The sequence below is a fragment of the Chenopodium album genome, chromosome 5, assembly GCF_948465745.1.
Source record: "Chenopodium album chromosome 5, dcCheAlbu1.1, whole genome shotgun sequence".
Classification (NCBI taxonomy): domain Eukaryota; kingdom Viridiplantae; phylum Streptophyta; class Magnoliopsida; order Caryophyllales; family Amaranthaceae; genus Chenopodium; species Chenopodium album.
In genome coordinates this window covers 61,289,128-61,304,653 of record NC_137838.1, presented here as the reverse complement: position 1 = coordinate 61,304,653, position 15,526 = coordinate 61,289,128, and the positions used below count along the sequence as shown (strand labels likewise).

General features: G+C 31.9%; 2 protein-coding genes across 2 annotated transcripts; both read right to left on the bottom strand.

Moving 5' to 3' along the window:
• Positions 1-435: 435 nt before the first annotated feature.
• Positions 436-4,313, bottom strand: LOC145632975 (uncharacterized). The gene is made up of 2 exons (XM_081685293.1): positions 3,610-4,313; positions 436-517 (listed from the first exon to the last, which is right to left on the bottom strand). The coding sequence occupies exons 1-2, from the start codon at positions 4,311-4,313 to the stop codon at positions 436-438; spliced, it is 786 nt and encodes a 261-aa protein (XP_081541419.1).
• Positions 4,314-4,326: 13 nt separating this feature from the next.
• LOC145632974 (uncharacterized) lies at positions 4,327-5,211 on the bottom strand. Its single transcript, XM_081685292.1, has 2 exons — positions 4,880-5,211; positions 4,327-4,762 (listed from the first exon to the last, which is right to left on the bottom strand). The coding sequence occupies exons 1-2, from the start codon at positions 5,209-5,211 to the stop codon at positions 4,327-4,329; spliced, it is 768 nt and encodes a 255-aa protein (XP_081541418.1).
• Between the last annotated feature and the right edge of the window lie 10,315 nt (positions 5,212-15,526).

Sequence of the window (15,526 nt, the reverse complement as noted above, 5' to 3'; positions counted from 1 at the left end):
AGACTGTCTTAGAGGCGGTCTCTAGCTAAGCGGTCTCTTTGGCTAAGAGATTGCTTCTGTAGAGGCGGTCTAAAGTTTCAAAACTTGAGACCTACTATCTACGAAAAGCAGTCTCTTTGGGTGGTTGAAATATTAAAATTGTAGAAGCATAAGAGACCTTTTTTGTCAGAAAAGCGATCTCTCGTTTTAATAATTAAGACCCGTGAACTTAGAAAAGCAGTCTCTTATATGGGTTCAAGAGAGACCAGTTTTGTTCGATAGGCGGTCTCTTGCTACATTTTATTTTTTTTTAAAAAATTAATCTACAAGAACAAAATACAATTTCATTAAATTTCGTTCAAAGAACAATACATTATACATGTAACATTTACGAGTACATTTTAGATAATTTATAGTATGTATTACATAATTTATAGTACTAGGTACTATAATCTATTAATCTGTGATGATATAATCCTTCATCATCCTCGTCATCATCTTATCATCATCTCCATTAAAATGTAGATCATAGATAAACCTATAATAATAGCGAAAAAAATAAGGTTAGGTTTACATTCAACACAAGAAAAAAAAATTAGAACTAAAGATTTACAGTACACTAAATAGAAGTTATATGGAGTTGGAACTTTTTCCTGAGTTTTTAGAGAGCTATATAGGATTTAATTTTCTTAACGCGCCACATAGGATTATAAATTTTAGTTGTAGCCAATAAAATAAGAGATTATTAATTTCTTGTAGAATTAAATAATTCAAATGTCATGTAAGAAAAATTGTCGAATGAGATTTTTAAGTTTAAATTAATGATATATAAAATATGATCTTTTGATATTATGAATTTTATCTAAATCTATAACAAATTTTAGCACATACATACAAAAATATATTTTTAAAAGTTCAAACAAATGTGCATCGCACAGGATTTAGGGATTTAATTTTTTCCGCACGCCATGTAGGATAATAAATTTTAGTGATAGCCAGGCTAATTAAATACAAGATTATTAATTTCTTTTAGAATTAAATAATTTAAATGACACGTAAACAAAATTGGTGAATGAGATTTTACAATTTAAATCAATTAAATATAAAATATTATCTTTTGATTTTAGTGGTAGTAAATTAAATACGAGATTATTAAATTCTTTTAGAATTAAATAATTTAAATGAAAGTGGCGAATGAAATTTTTTAGTTTTAAATTAATTAAATATAAAATATTATTTTTTCATATCAAGAATTTTATCTAAATATATAAAAAAATTTAGCACATAAATATATATTTATTAAAAAATTTATTTAAAAAATTTAAACAAACCGTGCATCGCACGGATACATAAAGTGGAATTTTTTTTCTCGAGTTTTTAGAGTGGTACGTAGGATTTAATTTTTTCAGCACGCCATGTAGGATAATAAATTTTAGTGATAGCCAATTAAATACGAGTTTATTAATTTTTTTAGAATTAAATAATTTAAATTATATGTAAGTAAAATTGGTGAATAAGATTTTCAACTTTAAATTCATTAAATATAAAATATTATCTTTTTATATCAGGAATTTTATCTAAATATATAACAAATTTTAGCACATAAATATATATATTAAAAAATTATTTTATAAAATTCAAACAAATTGTGCATCACACGGGCTTCATCTAGTGACTTATAAGTATAACTGTTGTTTTTTTTTTTTATAAAAAAAGAAATTAAGTTTATTGAATGTTTATCCTTAAATTTCTTGTATGTTACATAAAATATTTTTATGTTAAACTAGCTATAATATTTTTCTGATAAAAATTCTTTTTTAAAAAATAGCAATTTTGGAGGGATATTTTTTCATTGAATCGTGCCAAATGCCCTATTTAGTGATTACTTTAGTGTGCATATATATATATATATATATATATATATATATATATATATATATATATATATATATATATATATATATATATATATATATATATATATATATATATATATATATATATATATATATATATATATATATATATATATATATATATATATATATATATTCTATTCTTTCTGTTTCACTTTGTTAGTCCATATATTATTTTGGGCTCTTCAAAACAATATACTCATATTGAATATTTCAAAATATTATAATAGGGTGAATAATTTTCATAATCCGTGAATAATTAATTAATCTAATCGAGTGTTTAAATAATCAATAATTTTTTTCAAAAAAAAAAAATAATCAATAATTTTGATTGGTTAATATATGTGCTAGCGGATTGCTGACATAGCAAATCTTCCAATCAAAATTTATTGTGGGGATTTAATTATAGTCAATTCCCATAAATAAAACAATTAAAACAAGAAAAGATAAAATATTAATTATGAAGTTGCAATCAAATTCCAAATTATTAAGAATCCTTCTTTTCTTATTTTAAGAGGTTTAGATTGCTTGGTGCTAAAGTTATTGTAATGATTATTAAATTATTAAAAAAAAATCCTATAAAAATAAATTATGATTTCTTTCTTTTATGATACATATTCAAATAAAATCTATTTTAATTAATTAAAATTTCTTCTTTATATGAAAGATAATATTTTTACTTTCAAAATACTTTATCTTCTACAGTTCTACCCTTCGTCAATCCATCTCCATTGCTTTTAATATAAGTTTATGAGATTATTTGATTAATCTGATAAAATTGTTAGTTATGGTGATTTGATATTGATTATGTTTAGGAAAGTTACATGTAACAGAGTTTTATATGGCTTAGGTAATCTTCCGTGGGCTATAAATATTGATCGAAATTACGAATAGAATTCATATAGGGAATTTTTTTTCAGATAACATGTTTTAAGTGTAGTGGCGGAGCCAGGAATATATAACCGGGGGGACGACAACTAAACATCGCATCATTTGACAAAAATATTTAAATAAAAAAAATAAACGCAAAGATAGTTTTATAGTTAAAATTTCACAACTAAAAAATCCACGATATATAATTAGTCCTATAATGAAAAAAAAAAATTACATAAAGTTTAATATTATTATAATTGCATCCTTCGAGTCTTCATATTTTGAAAACGATCAATGATTTTTTCATCGGGAACTTGTAGGAACATTTCCTTCTCAATGAAAGTGACCAAACAATCATTCATAAATTGATCACCCATGCTATTTCGCAACTTACTTTTGATATATGTCATTGCGGAAAACACTCTTTCAACACTTGCCGTAGCAACGGGAAGAATCAACATCAACTTGATAACCAAATATACAAAAGGATATGTCTTATCCTTCTTGGTACTAACAAGCATCATGGAAAGAGAGTTAAGATCACGCAAGTTTTGAAATCTTTCATCATTGTGCATATTTTCCATGAATATATCAAGCTGACCTTCAAGTGTCATCAAATCAAAACTTCAAAATTCTTCGGGATAAAAAGAGGCAAGTTTGAGTACCTTTTCTTTGTCAAAAGATGAAAAGTTATCTTTAGGACTTAAGCAAGCCATACAAGTAAGTAACTCCATGCTTCTCTCATTGAATCGATTATCAAGTTCTTGAAGATGCAAATTAATTACCCCCAAAAATATTTCAACTCGAAAATGATGAAGATTTGTTGCTTTTTTCGACAAACCGTCGTGATCTTCCTTGAGGAACATAAAGAGCATCCATAGTGGAAACATCAATGTCTTGTTTAGTGCAAAATGAAGTAACCTTGTTTAAGAGAGTCTCCCACCCTTGTTCCCTCATTTTTTGCAATACACTTTTTGTGAAAGTAACTAGTTCCATGACATTTACAATATCTTGCTCCTTTCTTTGCAAAGCAATACACAAGTCATTAATGTAGCTAAAAATAGTCAACATCAAGTAAGCCACAAAAATAAAATCAAATGACTCTAATTGTCCTAAAACAATTTGAGCTTTGAACTTATCTTCCGATGCACCATGCTTCCCAATGTGAACAAGTACCTTCACAATTGTAGAAAACAAGCGGATGATATTTACAAGAAACTTGTAATGAGATCCCCAACGAGTATCTCCGGGCCTCTTCAAACCAAGCTCTTGATTCAAACCCGATCCACTCAAAATTTCCCCCAATTCTAATGCTTGAGCAAGTTCTTGAGCTTGACTATTACGAATCATTTCTCTTCTCTTGCAAGAAACTCCAAAAACATTCAACAAGTTTGCAAGTATTTCAAAAGGCCAACCACAACTATCATTTCTTTTAGCAACGACAACTAGTGTGAGTTGAAGTTGATGAGCAAAACAATGTATGTAGTAGGCTCTTGGAGTATCATTCATAATCAAAGTCTTGAGGACATTTATTTCACCCTTCATATTACTAGCCCCATCATAACCTTGCCCTCTTATCATAGATGGACATAATTGCATCTTTAAGAGATAAAGCGGTAGTATCACCAACATGAACAATGCCTAAAAATCTCTCCATTACCTTTCCATTATCTCTATTAACAAAGCGCAAAACAAGAGCTAGTTGCTCTTTTTGAGACACATCACTTGACTCATCGACCAATATAGCAAAGTAATCATCACCAAGCTCTTCAATTATGCACTTAGTTGTTTCTTTTGCACAACAATTAATAATGTCTTTTTGGATCGGGGGAGAAGTCATTTGACAATTTCCGGGTGCATTTTCAAGAGTATGATCACCTACTTCCTTAACTTTTTCTCCTAACCATTTCAATAACTCAATGAAATTACCCCTATTATCAGACTCATCACTTTCATCATGCCCACGAAATGCCAAACCTTGCCCCAAAAGAAACCTTAAACAAGTTAAAGATGCATTTAAACGGATATAATATTCACTTTTAATCACCTCACTTGCCTTTTAAAACATATTCACAATTGATTTATTTTTCCTATCTTTCAAGTTCACATACTTCTCATAAGCAAGATTATGAGCACTCTTAATTCCACCAACATGCTTCTCAAATCTTTCCGGCTTATTCCATTTCCTAAACCCTCCATCAACAAATGCATCACCTTCCATATTATTGTCAACTTCACCTTTAAACAAGTAACATACAAAACAAAATGCGGCATCTTTTTCAATGCTATATTCAAGCCAATCCCATTTTTTGAACCAATTCACACTAAAACGACGCAAACCTCCCGCTTGTCTTTGAGGAAAGTTGTGAGTTTTTGGTTGGCAAGGTTTTTTGAGAATATAAGCCCTCCTCAGCGCATTTCTTTGATTTGGGGAATAGTCCATTATGTTCATTCTTTTTCCCGGATCATGAGGAAGAAGTTCAACATCATATATAAAATTTTTCTCCTCCGTTGGTAAATTACTAGTACTTGTACCACCAATTTCTTCAACATTTTCTTGAGTTTGGGGGGAGCAAAATGAAGTGGGTTCATGTCCTTGAGATTTCAGTCTTTTAAACAAGAATTGTCGAAGATCGGGTTGTTTTCCCTTAGAATTGTTTGAATTAGGTGAATTGTTTGACATGTCCTAATTAAATCAATAAAAAATAAAACCAATGAATCAATAATAATTCAATTACCATCATGTCATACAATCAATATTACCAATCAATTTAACACAAATAACAAGTTATAATTTTATAAAGTGAACAATTTGAGAATTGAGAACCATAGCCTAACATTAGAATACAAACAATCAACCATTTAAAAAAAAATCAGAATTTAAACAATAAAAAATTCACACTTAAATAAAAAATTAGCACTTAAACAATTTAATTAAAATAAGATTTAGGGTTTGAAGGGATAATTTAAAATTATAAGTTACTTACAATGAATTGGGGAAAAATCCAAAGAAAATTGTCTTTCACAATATATGCTTGTGCGGTGGTGGGCCTGGTGGCCTGGTGGCGGCAGCGTCGACGTCAGCACCGTAGTCGTCGCACGTCGGAGTCCAACAATCGGAGTAGTAGGTTCGACCTTTCGAGCACTCGTAGTATTCCGTTGTGGGAATTAGGTTGAAACTAGAAAGCTTAATTAAAAAAAAAAATTACCTTTATACTTTTTAACTTTTATTGTTTTGTCTTTTAGTAAGTTTTTATTGTTTTATATTTTTTGTTTGATATGATGTGATGATGTCATTCCTATTTTCTAAAACTCTCCTGTCACTTTCAAACTTTTTATTTGTATGCTTGCCTTGGTTAGTTTTGTCAGGCTTTTGTGGAATTGTGGTACAGTCGTCTTTTGTAAGTTTTTATTTTTTATTTTTTTTTAATAGAAGAAAAATCTGAATTTTTTTTTAAAAGTGAGGGACAGCTGTCCCCCCATGTCCCCCCCTCCCTCCGCCCCTATTTAAGTGTGTTTTGTTGTGAGAAAACACCTTATATATATATATATATATATATATATATATATATATATATATATATATATATATATATATATATATATATATATATATATATATATATAGTTTCTTTTCTTTTTTTTTTTTTTTTTTTTTTTTGTGAAAACTCACCTAATGCCAGAAAGTATTTTTGAGTTAACACCTTATGGCAGTTTCCGACCTGTTGACTTTGTTTTACGGCGTTGACTACCACGTGGTAGTTACGTGCACCGATTTACCCCCCTTCCATTTTAATTTTTTTAACTTTTTTTACAAGACCCTTTTAATTTTTTTACCCTTTCTTTCCCTCCGACTTTATTTTCTCTCTTCTCTTAATTTCTTTCTCTTCCCTCACAATTACTCCTCTTTGTCTCACCATTAAAGCCTAGTGAGGAAGTTCGTTTTCCATGGCAGTGAGTCAGTGACGAATTGAATGTCTCAATTCGTGGTTTAATTTGGGCCAAGCGTTTGGATATGTGTAAAAATTCCTCTCTCCTCATATTTTCTTTTCACTTTCTACTTTTGTACTAGCCTAACTTTCTCCGTCCTTTTTTTTTTGTGGGTCTGCCATGGTTTAAAAAAGGGAAGCTTGCTTCAAAGAGAACGCATGGAAGGGGGACCAATTACATTATTATACAGAAACCTAGGTTTGATTTTTAATTATTATTTACTAACCTTGGTTTTATTTAATTGTTGAAAATGGTTGTGAATGTTGGGAAAGGGTAAGACATGCACGACCTTGAGTTATTAAATTAAGTGGTTTTTAATGGCGCAGTGATTATATAAAGAATTGTTTTTTGTTTGTGTTGTTGTTTGTATTGTTTGGTTTATTAAGTGTGTTTATTGTAATTGGCTTATTTGCACATGGATATAGCTATTGAAATTAGTGTGCATGTGTTTCATTGTATCAGGTTTAATGGTAAGATAAATGTGTTTTATCCATGGTATAAATTCATGGATGAACCAATTAATATTAAGATATTGTATGGTGGTCAATTTCAAACTAAAAATGGAAAAACAACCTATGTTAAGGGTGATTCTGATTACTATGGAGTGTCTTTGCACCCAAAAGTTGATGAAGTATGTTATTTTGAGTTTGTACATTAAATTAAAAGTGAATTGGGTTATAATATAATGAGGTTGGGGAGATTTGGTTTAGGAGGAAGGGATGTACTTTACATTATGGAAGAATCTAAATAAAGTGTGATGCTGACATTCCAGAATTTTTAGAGGCCAAGGAAAAGGATGGTTGGTATAAGTAGCTTAGTTCACCTTCCTAAGAAACCAATAGATCCTTCCACAGTAAGATATGGACCTGGGATTGGATTTTACTTAGATTCTGAGGTGTTTAGTACATCTTCAGTAAGGAAAGAATCAAATGGAGGGATGGGTGAGTCAACATTTGGGATAGGTGAGTCATCAGTTGTGTGTGAGTAAACAGAAACGGGATAGGTGGGGGAGTTATTGAGTAGTGGGCATGCATTAGTGAGTGTTGAGTCAAACAAAAAAGCATTGGGGCCACAACAAGATTCCTTTGCAAACCCTATTTTTGTGCCCAACCCACCCACTTTGCTCTCCAAACACAGCCTGTAACACCCCAATAATTCTCCCTTTTCCAAACCACTTACTTTAAATAAAAATAGAGGAGAACCATTGGCATGTTACCGCCACGTGTTAAAACATTAAGTCTTTATCAAAGTATTGCAGCGGAAATCCAACTTAAATATTAAAATAATATAATTTAGAAAATCAATCAGTCAAAGCTTACAAATTGGAACCATAAAGGCCCTTATTTAAAACCAAACCAATAATCAAAATCCCAAAACATAATTAAAATAGTAAAACATAAATAAGTTCAACAATCAAGACTCCACACTTAAACAATTAAATCGACTCAATATACTTGCTAATCAATTCCAAACACTTGACTCTTTATATTTAATTTAATTAATTTAATTTGGAGTAAGCAATAGACGAGGTTGTCCAATCCATCAAATCATTTTGGTCCCAAATGACCATTTAAAATAAAAGTTTAGCGCAATGCAAGAATGGGCGCGACTCTATTCTCACAAAGTTAGTCTAGGATCCCATCTAACTTTCATTATAAAATAAAAATGTAAATACCAAAAGAGAAGAGGACATGTTGATCAAACAAGCCACGGGCTACCACCGTGTACCCCAACCCATAATTGTCAATACTCTAGAAGTGCACGCTTTCCAGAGTTTTATTGCTCATCCATGTTTCACTTTACGTGATTACAATTTTAATTAATAGTCGACTCAATCCAATAGACCATACATAAAAATCATACATCAATTTAATTTTAATCTTATTTAGGACAATGGTGATCACATCACAAATTGACCTTTAATTTCATTAAACTTCCAAATTATCCAAATTGTTGAACATAGTCAACCCACCTAGCCATTTCGGCTTAATCCACTTTTACTCAACATACAAACAAGTCATGCTTGATTAATAAATAAAATAAATAACAACCTTGTGGAATAATTAATAAATTCATTCCACTTAAACCATTCAATTCCAATCCTTTAATAATCCAAATGTGGTTAACAAACCAATCCAATAAAATTATGCTTGTATCAACATTCCATACAAACAATTAATCCAATATAATTCAACATGTTTGCATCCATAATTCCATACAAACATAATCAATTCACCAAAACATGTCTCATAAACATAAGCACATGAATTAATTAAATGTATAACCAAACAATTTTCATCCAAGTGTTCTCTAATCATGAAACTAAGTTCTTTTCTTTGGTACCTAAACATGATACTACTTACAACGAAGTAGACATGTACGTACCTCGTGTAAACAATCCTTTGTGCCACTTTTAATCACTTAAAAGTCTCATAGAGAATAATCACCTCCTAGAAAACAACCAATAATCACAAATTAACACTTAAACAAATTTCCAACAATATAAATTTGATTAAAAGTTCTTAGAACTTCATTAAAAACATGTTTTTATGCTTAATTAATCAATAGAAATCCAATAGGAACAAAAGCCCCAATTTAATTAGTCATAAGAACCCTAAAATCCCAATTTAAATAAATTGAAACCCTAGGTTTTAAAATTATAAAATCTGAAAATTATAACAACAATTATAATATGAAGTTATTAGTTTAAAACATCAAAAACATGATTTTGATACTAAAAATATAAACTTTATACTATAAAATCAAAACCCAAAACTAATTAATCAAACATTAAGCATAAATGAAATAAAACAAAGGAGAGAGAGAGAGGGGCAGCCATGGTAGGCCACGACTGGGCCGCTGGTGTGTCGCCGGCGGTGGTGGCGGGCAGCAGGCGGCAGCACGTGGCAGTTGGTGGTGAGTCAAAACTCACGTAAAGAGGAGGAAAAAAAGAAAGAAAGAAAAAGAAAAGAAAAAGGAAAAAGAAAAGAAAATATAAAAGGAAAAAGAAAAATAAAAATAAAAATAAAAGGAAAATAAGAAAATAAAATAAAGAGGAGAGAAAATAAGACTAACCTTTAGTGTGGGAAAAATTTGGGGATGTATGGGGTATTTATAGGAGAGAGAGTGGTGTAGGGTAAATAGTAAGATTGGGCCTCATAAAATTAATGGGTCAATTAAGTAAGTAAGATGAATTTGGCTTTGTTTATTTGGACATGAATTATAGAATGAAGGTATGTATAAAAATTTGTACCAAAATAATTTTCGACCCAAATTAAAAATTGAAACTTTTGAAATTAAATTCCGGAAAAATACAAATAAATATTATAAATAATATATAATTTCATTTATAATATATTTAAAAATATGGGGGATTACACAGCCCCTTATCCAACATTATATCCTTATAAAACAACTCACTTCCTTTGAAACCCAGAATAAGTAAACTACCTACCTTCTCCTATTTCAAACCTACAATGTAGCCTGAGACTGAGGTACAACAACAATCTTAGATTAAACCAAACATTGAGCCTCAATCAATCATTCACAGTGAACCAAATAGTGAGTCTCAAACGGTATTTGAGAGTGAACCAAACACTTCTGAGCTAGACAAAGTGATTGTGGAGGATGAAGAGGATGAGCAGGAAGGGAGGAAGATGAATTCAACAGATCTGACCCAGAACAAGATGATATGATTCTAAGTGAAGATGACTATGAAGATCAAGATGATGATGAAATTTTTGCTGAGAAAGTAGATACTGGAATTACAGAAACAGTGATTTAGAGCTTGGGTGGTGCTTCTAGAGAGATTATTGTGCATGATTCAGGTGCTGGGAATGATGAAGATGAGGATGTGAAAGAGGAATTAGATGGTGGTCAAGGGCTGTTGGATGATAAAGCGCAGGATTGTGATGGGGATGATGTGAACAAAGTTGGGTCAGATGATGAAGGACAAGATTATCCCATCTTTAACCTAGCTAATGATTTTAAGCAGAAGATAAATTTGAAATTTAGGCTGAAATTCCCTTCTAGTTGGTGTTTTAGGAAAGCATTAAGACATCATGCCATTGAGAATGGCTATGATTATTATTTTCTTCATAATACACCTGTGACAATTTTTGCTTATTATGCAAAGAGATATGCCTGTCCATGGGAAAAGGGGAGGAGGTTGTACAAGTGTAAATGCAAGAAAAAGAGGAAATGCAGGTGGAAGATTCATTGCAGAAAGCTTAAGGATGAGCAAACTTTTCAGATAAAGAACATCAAAGATGAACATGTTTGTGGCCATCTGCATATAAACATCAAGGTCACCTCAGCATACCTTGCAGAGAGGTATTTAGAAGATTTCAGAGATGATCCTGATATGAAATTAGGACCATTCATTAGTAGGGCTACAAGAGAAGTGCAAGCTGAAATTGGGTATTACAAGGCTTATTTTTTCAAAGAAACTGGCTTGAAAATGTTGTTTGGTGATGCTGCTGAAGAGTACAACAAAGTGTGGGACTATGCAACTTCTATATGCAAGTACAACCCAGGTAGAAAAGCAATAGTTAAGGTGGTTGGTATTGAAAATCCACCCCCACTCTTCCAAAGAATTTATGTGTGCCTACAACCATGCAAGGAAAGGTTTATGGTTGGCTGTAGGCCTATACTTGGAGTAGATGGTGCTCACGTGAAAGGCCAATAGCATTTTGCTAACTGTAGTTGGCAAAGATGGGAACAACAACATATTCCCAGTTGCATGGGCTGTTGTTGAAATAGAAAACTCAGAGACTTGGAAATGGTTCCTTGAGTTGTTAGTGAAGGACATAGCTTATGTGGCTAGTTATGTTACTTGGGTCCATGAAAGGGAAGAGGATGTGACATACATGTCTGACAGACAGAAGGTTTGATTACTCCATTGCATTTTTTTTTCTGTTATAGTATATTCTACCACATAATGAACTAATTGCCCATGAAATGCTTGTGAGAGGTCTGTTGGATGCTTTCAAAATTGCTGTGCCAAATGATGATATTCGTTTTTGTTGTAAACATATCTGGTCTAATTTCAAAACTAAGTTCGCTGGTAAGATTTATAGGGAGCACTTTTGGAAGGCAGCTAGAAGCTCAACTAAGGTAAATTACATTCTTAAGATGTAACTGTAATTAGATCTGAATAGTTATATTGATTAGGCCATTTATGTATTGTTATCTACAAATTTCAGCCTCATTTTAACCAATAGATGGCTGCAATTAAGAGGATAAATATTGAAGCTTTCAAGTATTTGGAGGCAATACCAGCATGTAATTGGTTCAGGCATGCTTTCACAACAAGGTCTAAGTCAGGTATGATTCTAAACAATTGTTGTGAAAGCTTTAATAATGTGTTGAGAGAAGCTAGAACCAAACTTATCATTTCCCTTATGGAGTGGATTGGGAGATATATAATGAAAAGATGTTGTGCAAAGAGGGAGGGTTTGGAATACTTTGAAGGATTGATTCTGCCTTCTGTAGTGAAAATGATTGAGAATGGAATGAAAAATGTGTCAAACATGAGAGTGAACCTGGTTGATTTGTTTGAGTTTGAGTTTGAAGTTGATGATGATGGTGATACTTTTGTTGTGAATCTGTAAGATAAAGTGTGTGGGTGTTATAGGTGGAGTTTGTTAGGGATTCCCTATTACCATGCTCGTGCATGTATTACAAAGAGAAGGTTGCAATATGAGGAGTTTGTACACCAGGCTACCATGTAAGCACATATACAGCCACATATGCCCTTATCTTCAAAGCCATGCCACGATACAAACAGTGGGAAACTCAACCACACCCAAAGCCATTACCCCCTCCTTATAGGAAGATGCCTGGCTGGCCAAGTAAAAAGAAGAGAGTGAAATAGCCAGGAGAGGATCAGGAGAGGCAGTTGGTGCAATGAACAAAGAAGCTGAACAGGTGCTCTAATTATGGTGGTCTAGGGCACAACAAGTTCAAGTGCAGAAATGTAAGTCTTCCACCTCAGTAGAAGAAGGTTGAAAGACCTAAAGCAACACCTACTGACACCACAATAGGATTACAACCACCAAGAAACACTGCAATAGCAACCACTTCTGCACCTGCATCAGGCCCATCTGCAGCAACTACCACCACTACCACTGCTAGAGCTCACACAGGAAAGAGAAAGGCAACAACTTCAACAGCAACAACACCATCTACTTCTGGTGTTTCAATAAGGGCAACAAAAGCAAGAAAAGCATCAGCAACAACTTCAACATTAAGATAAACAAAGAAAACATCATCCTTAGCTATTGTAAACTCTTCATAAGCATCAACTAATGTTGTCACATTTGCCAAGAAGACAAAAAAGCAACAAAGTAGGATTTGCTTTACTTATGTATCTGTTTTTCAGAACTTATGATATTTTGTGTTATTTTGAAACATATGTTATTTTATTAGCAATAACTATTATTTGTAGTTTTTGACATTGCACACTTTAAGTTATGGATGGGTGGTAGTTTGTGTTTGTGTATGTTGCTCAATTTTTGTGGTAAACATTAAGACTTAAAGTTAATGAAATTTGCAAACCTTGTGCAAAATAACAACTTTTCATTACTAGACCATTAACAAATCAAACCAGTACACATATCCATGTTAAGGGTTTTAATTCCATTACATTGCATAATGTGGTTTAATAACACCACTTCTGGCCAATCAACTTAACAACACCACCACTAGGTACAATGGAAACAACAATACAAGCAGCAACAACTGCACTAATTTGTTCATTTTGCTGTCTTGCTATGACCTAATTCTGCTTCCACTCCTTATTTACAATGTTGTCAAGTTATTGAGCAAGTCTTCTTTTCAAACTTTCAATACAATCCAATTTAGCTTGCACCAACTTCAAATTAGTTGTAAGTCTGTGCTTTTCAGCAATGAGCAAATTAGTAACATCTCTCTGCCAATCCAATATTTCCTCATCTACCCATTCAAAGTAGTTCCAGCCTCTATGTCCTGTCTCAAAGTTGATAATTTACAAGCTTTGAACCTCCTCCCTGAATTCTCATGTGTCCAGGAGGTCCTAACAGCAACTGGAAGACCACAAAAGCAATTCTGACCCCTAGGTATTAATGCTACCTCCATCCTACATAACAAAGCTAAGATTAATTAAACCCCAAAATTGCAAATAAAAAATTTCAAATTTCAAACCCTAAGTCACGATAATTAGCAAATCAACAAAATTAGTGGAATAAAACTTTAATTAATGCTACTTACCTTCCTTGTAAATAGGTTAATTGAGTATATTTGCAGAAATTGGAGCTCAATTTAGGAGTTCACCTTCTTCAAAAAAGAGCAACGGAGTTTGGGTGCAAGAGCAGGGGATTTAATTGGGAAAGTAATTGAGAGGGAGGACAAACAAATTGAGAGGAGAGAGAAAATAAAGTTGGAGGGAGAAAAAGGGTAAAAAAATTAAAAGGGAGGAGAGGGGGAAATCGGTGCACGTGACTACCACGTGGTAGTCAACACCTGTAGGGAATAAATTCAAGCCTTAAATCCCACTAGCTCGAACCCCACTGTGATCATACACTAAAGTACGGTGGCGTCCAAAAGGGAAGAAGATAGAGCAAAAGAGTCGCCAACAAGTTTTTAAGGAACTTGTAAACCGTTCACGAGGTGAAGGTTATACCCCTTAACGATCCAAGAGATCGTCAACTCCATAAGGTCATGAACCAAATAAGGGTCCGGGGATGAAGGTACAAATCCAACCTAAAAGAGATTGAACCTGCCCTAATAATAGACCTCTACTTTATTCTGATCGTATTCATGTGCGCTTTCTGATTAACATGCAATCAATAGGATTAACCCTAAACCTGTTTAATCTATGTTGGTTGAATATAATGCACAAATAAACTATTATTGAAGATCACTTGAATTATAATCATATTAACCCTAAACAAGATTATTAATTATCTTATTAAGCATGATTACAAGTACCAATTCCCTTTAAACATGCATCAAAGGTGTGATCAAGCAATAAAGAATAAATAATGTATCAAGCAACATAATCAATAATAATCATGAAGAATAATAATAATCATATCATAATAATAATCATAATCATCATAAATAAAATAATCATCATCAAAATAATAATAAATTATAACAATTATAATCATAATCATGTTCATGTTAATATTAAAGCATAATAAAAATATCAAGATCCTATGCATGATACTAACAAGATTAATAACAAACCCTAGCATGTCACTAAGCAATAAAAATCAAATCTTTAACCCTAACATGATACTAGCAATAATAAATATTAGGAAGAGCATAGGAAGAATCACAACAATCATATTTAATATTAAAATTACCCTAAACATGATACTAGGAATATCATAATAACAATATAAACATGATTTCTACATCATAATATCAATTAAACCATTAAAGCACTTACTTGATGCCTCGTACCTCTTTCTAATAAAAAAATACACACGTTAGTAACTTCAAGGAAAATAATAATCAAAACAATTAAATTAAATAATTGAAATAGAGATTTGGGACCAAACCCTCAAAAATTAAACCTTTTACGCCTAGGGCGAAGACAACTTCGAATATGGCTAAGTGTATCTAGATCTTGCGAATGCGGAATTTTGTATTTGAGAAAAGGCTAGTTTAGAAAAAGAGAGAGAGAGAGAGAGAATAATCAAGAAAATCTTGATGAGAGTTGGTGAATTGAAATAAGAATTGATGAAATCAGGTTATCGAAAACGGAGTTTTAATACGTTATT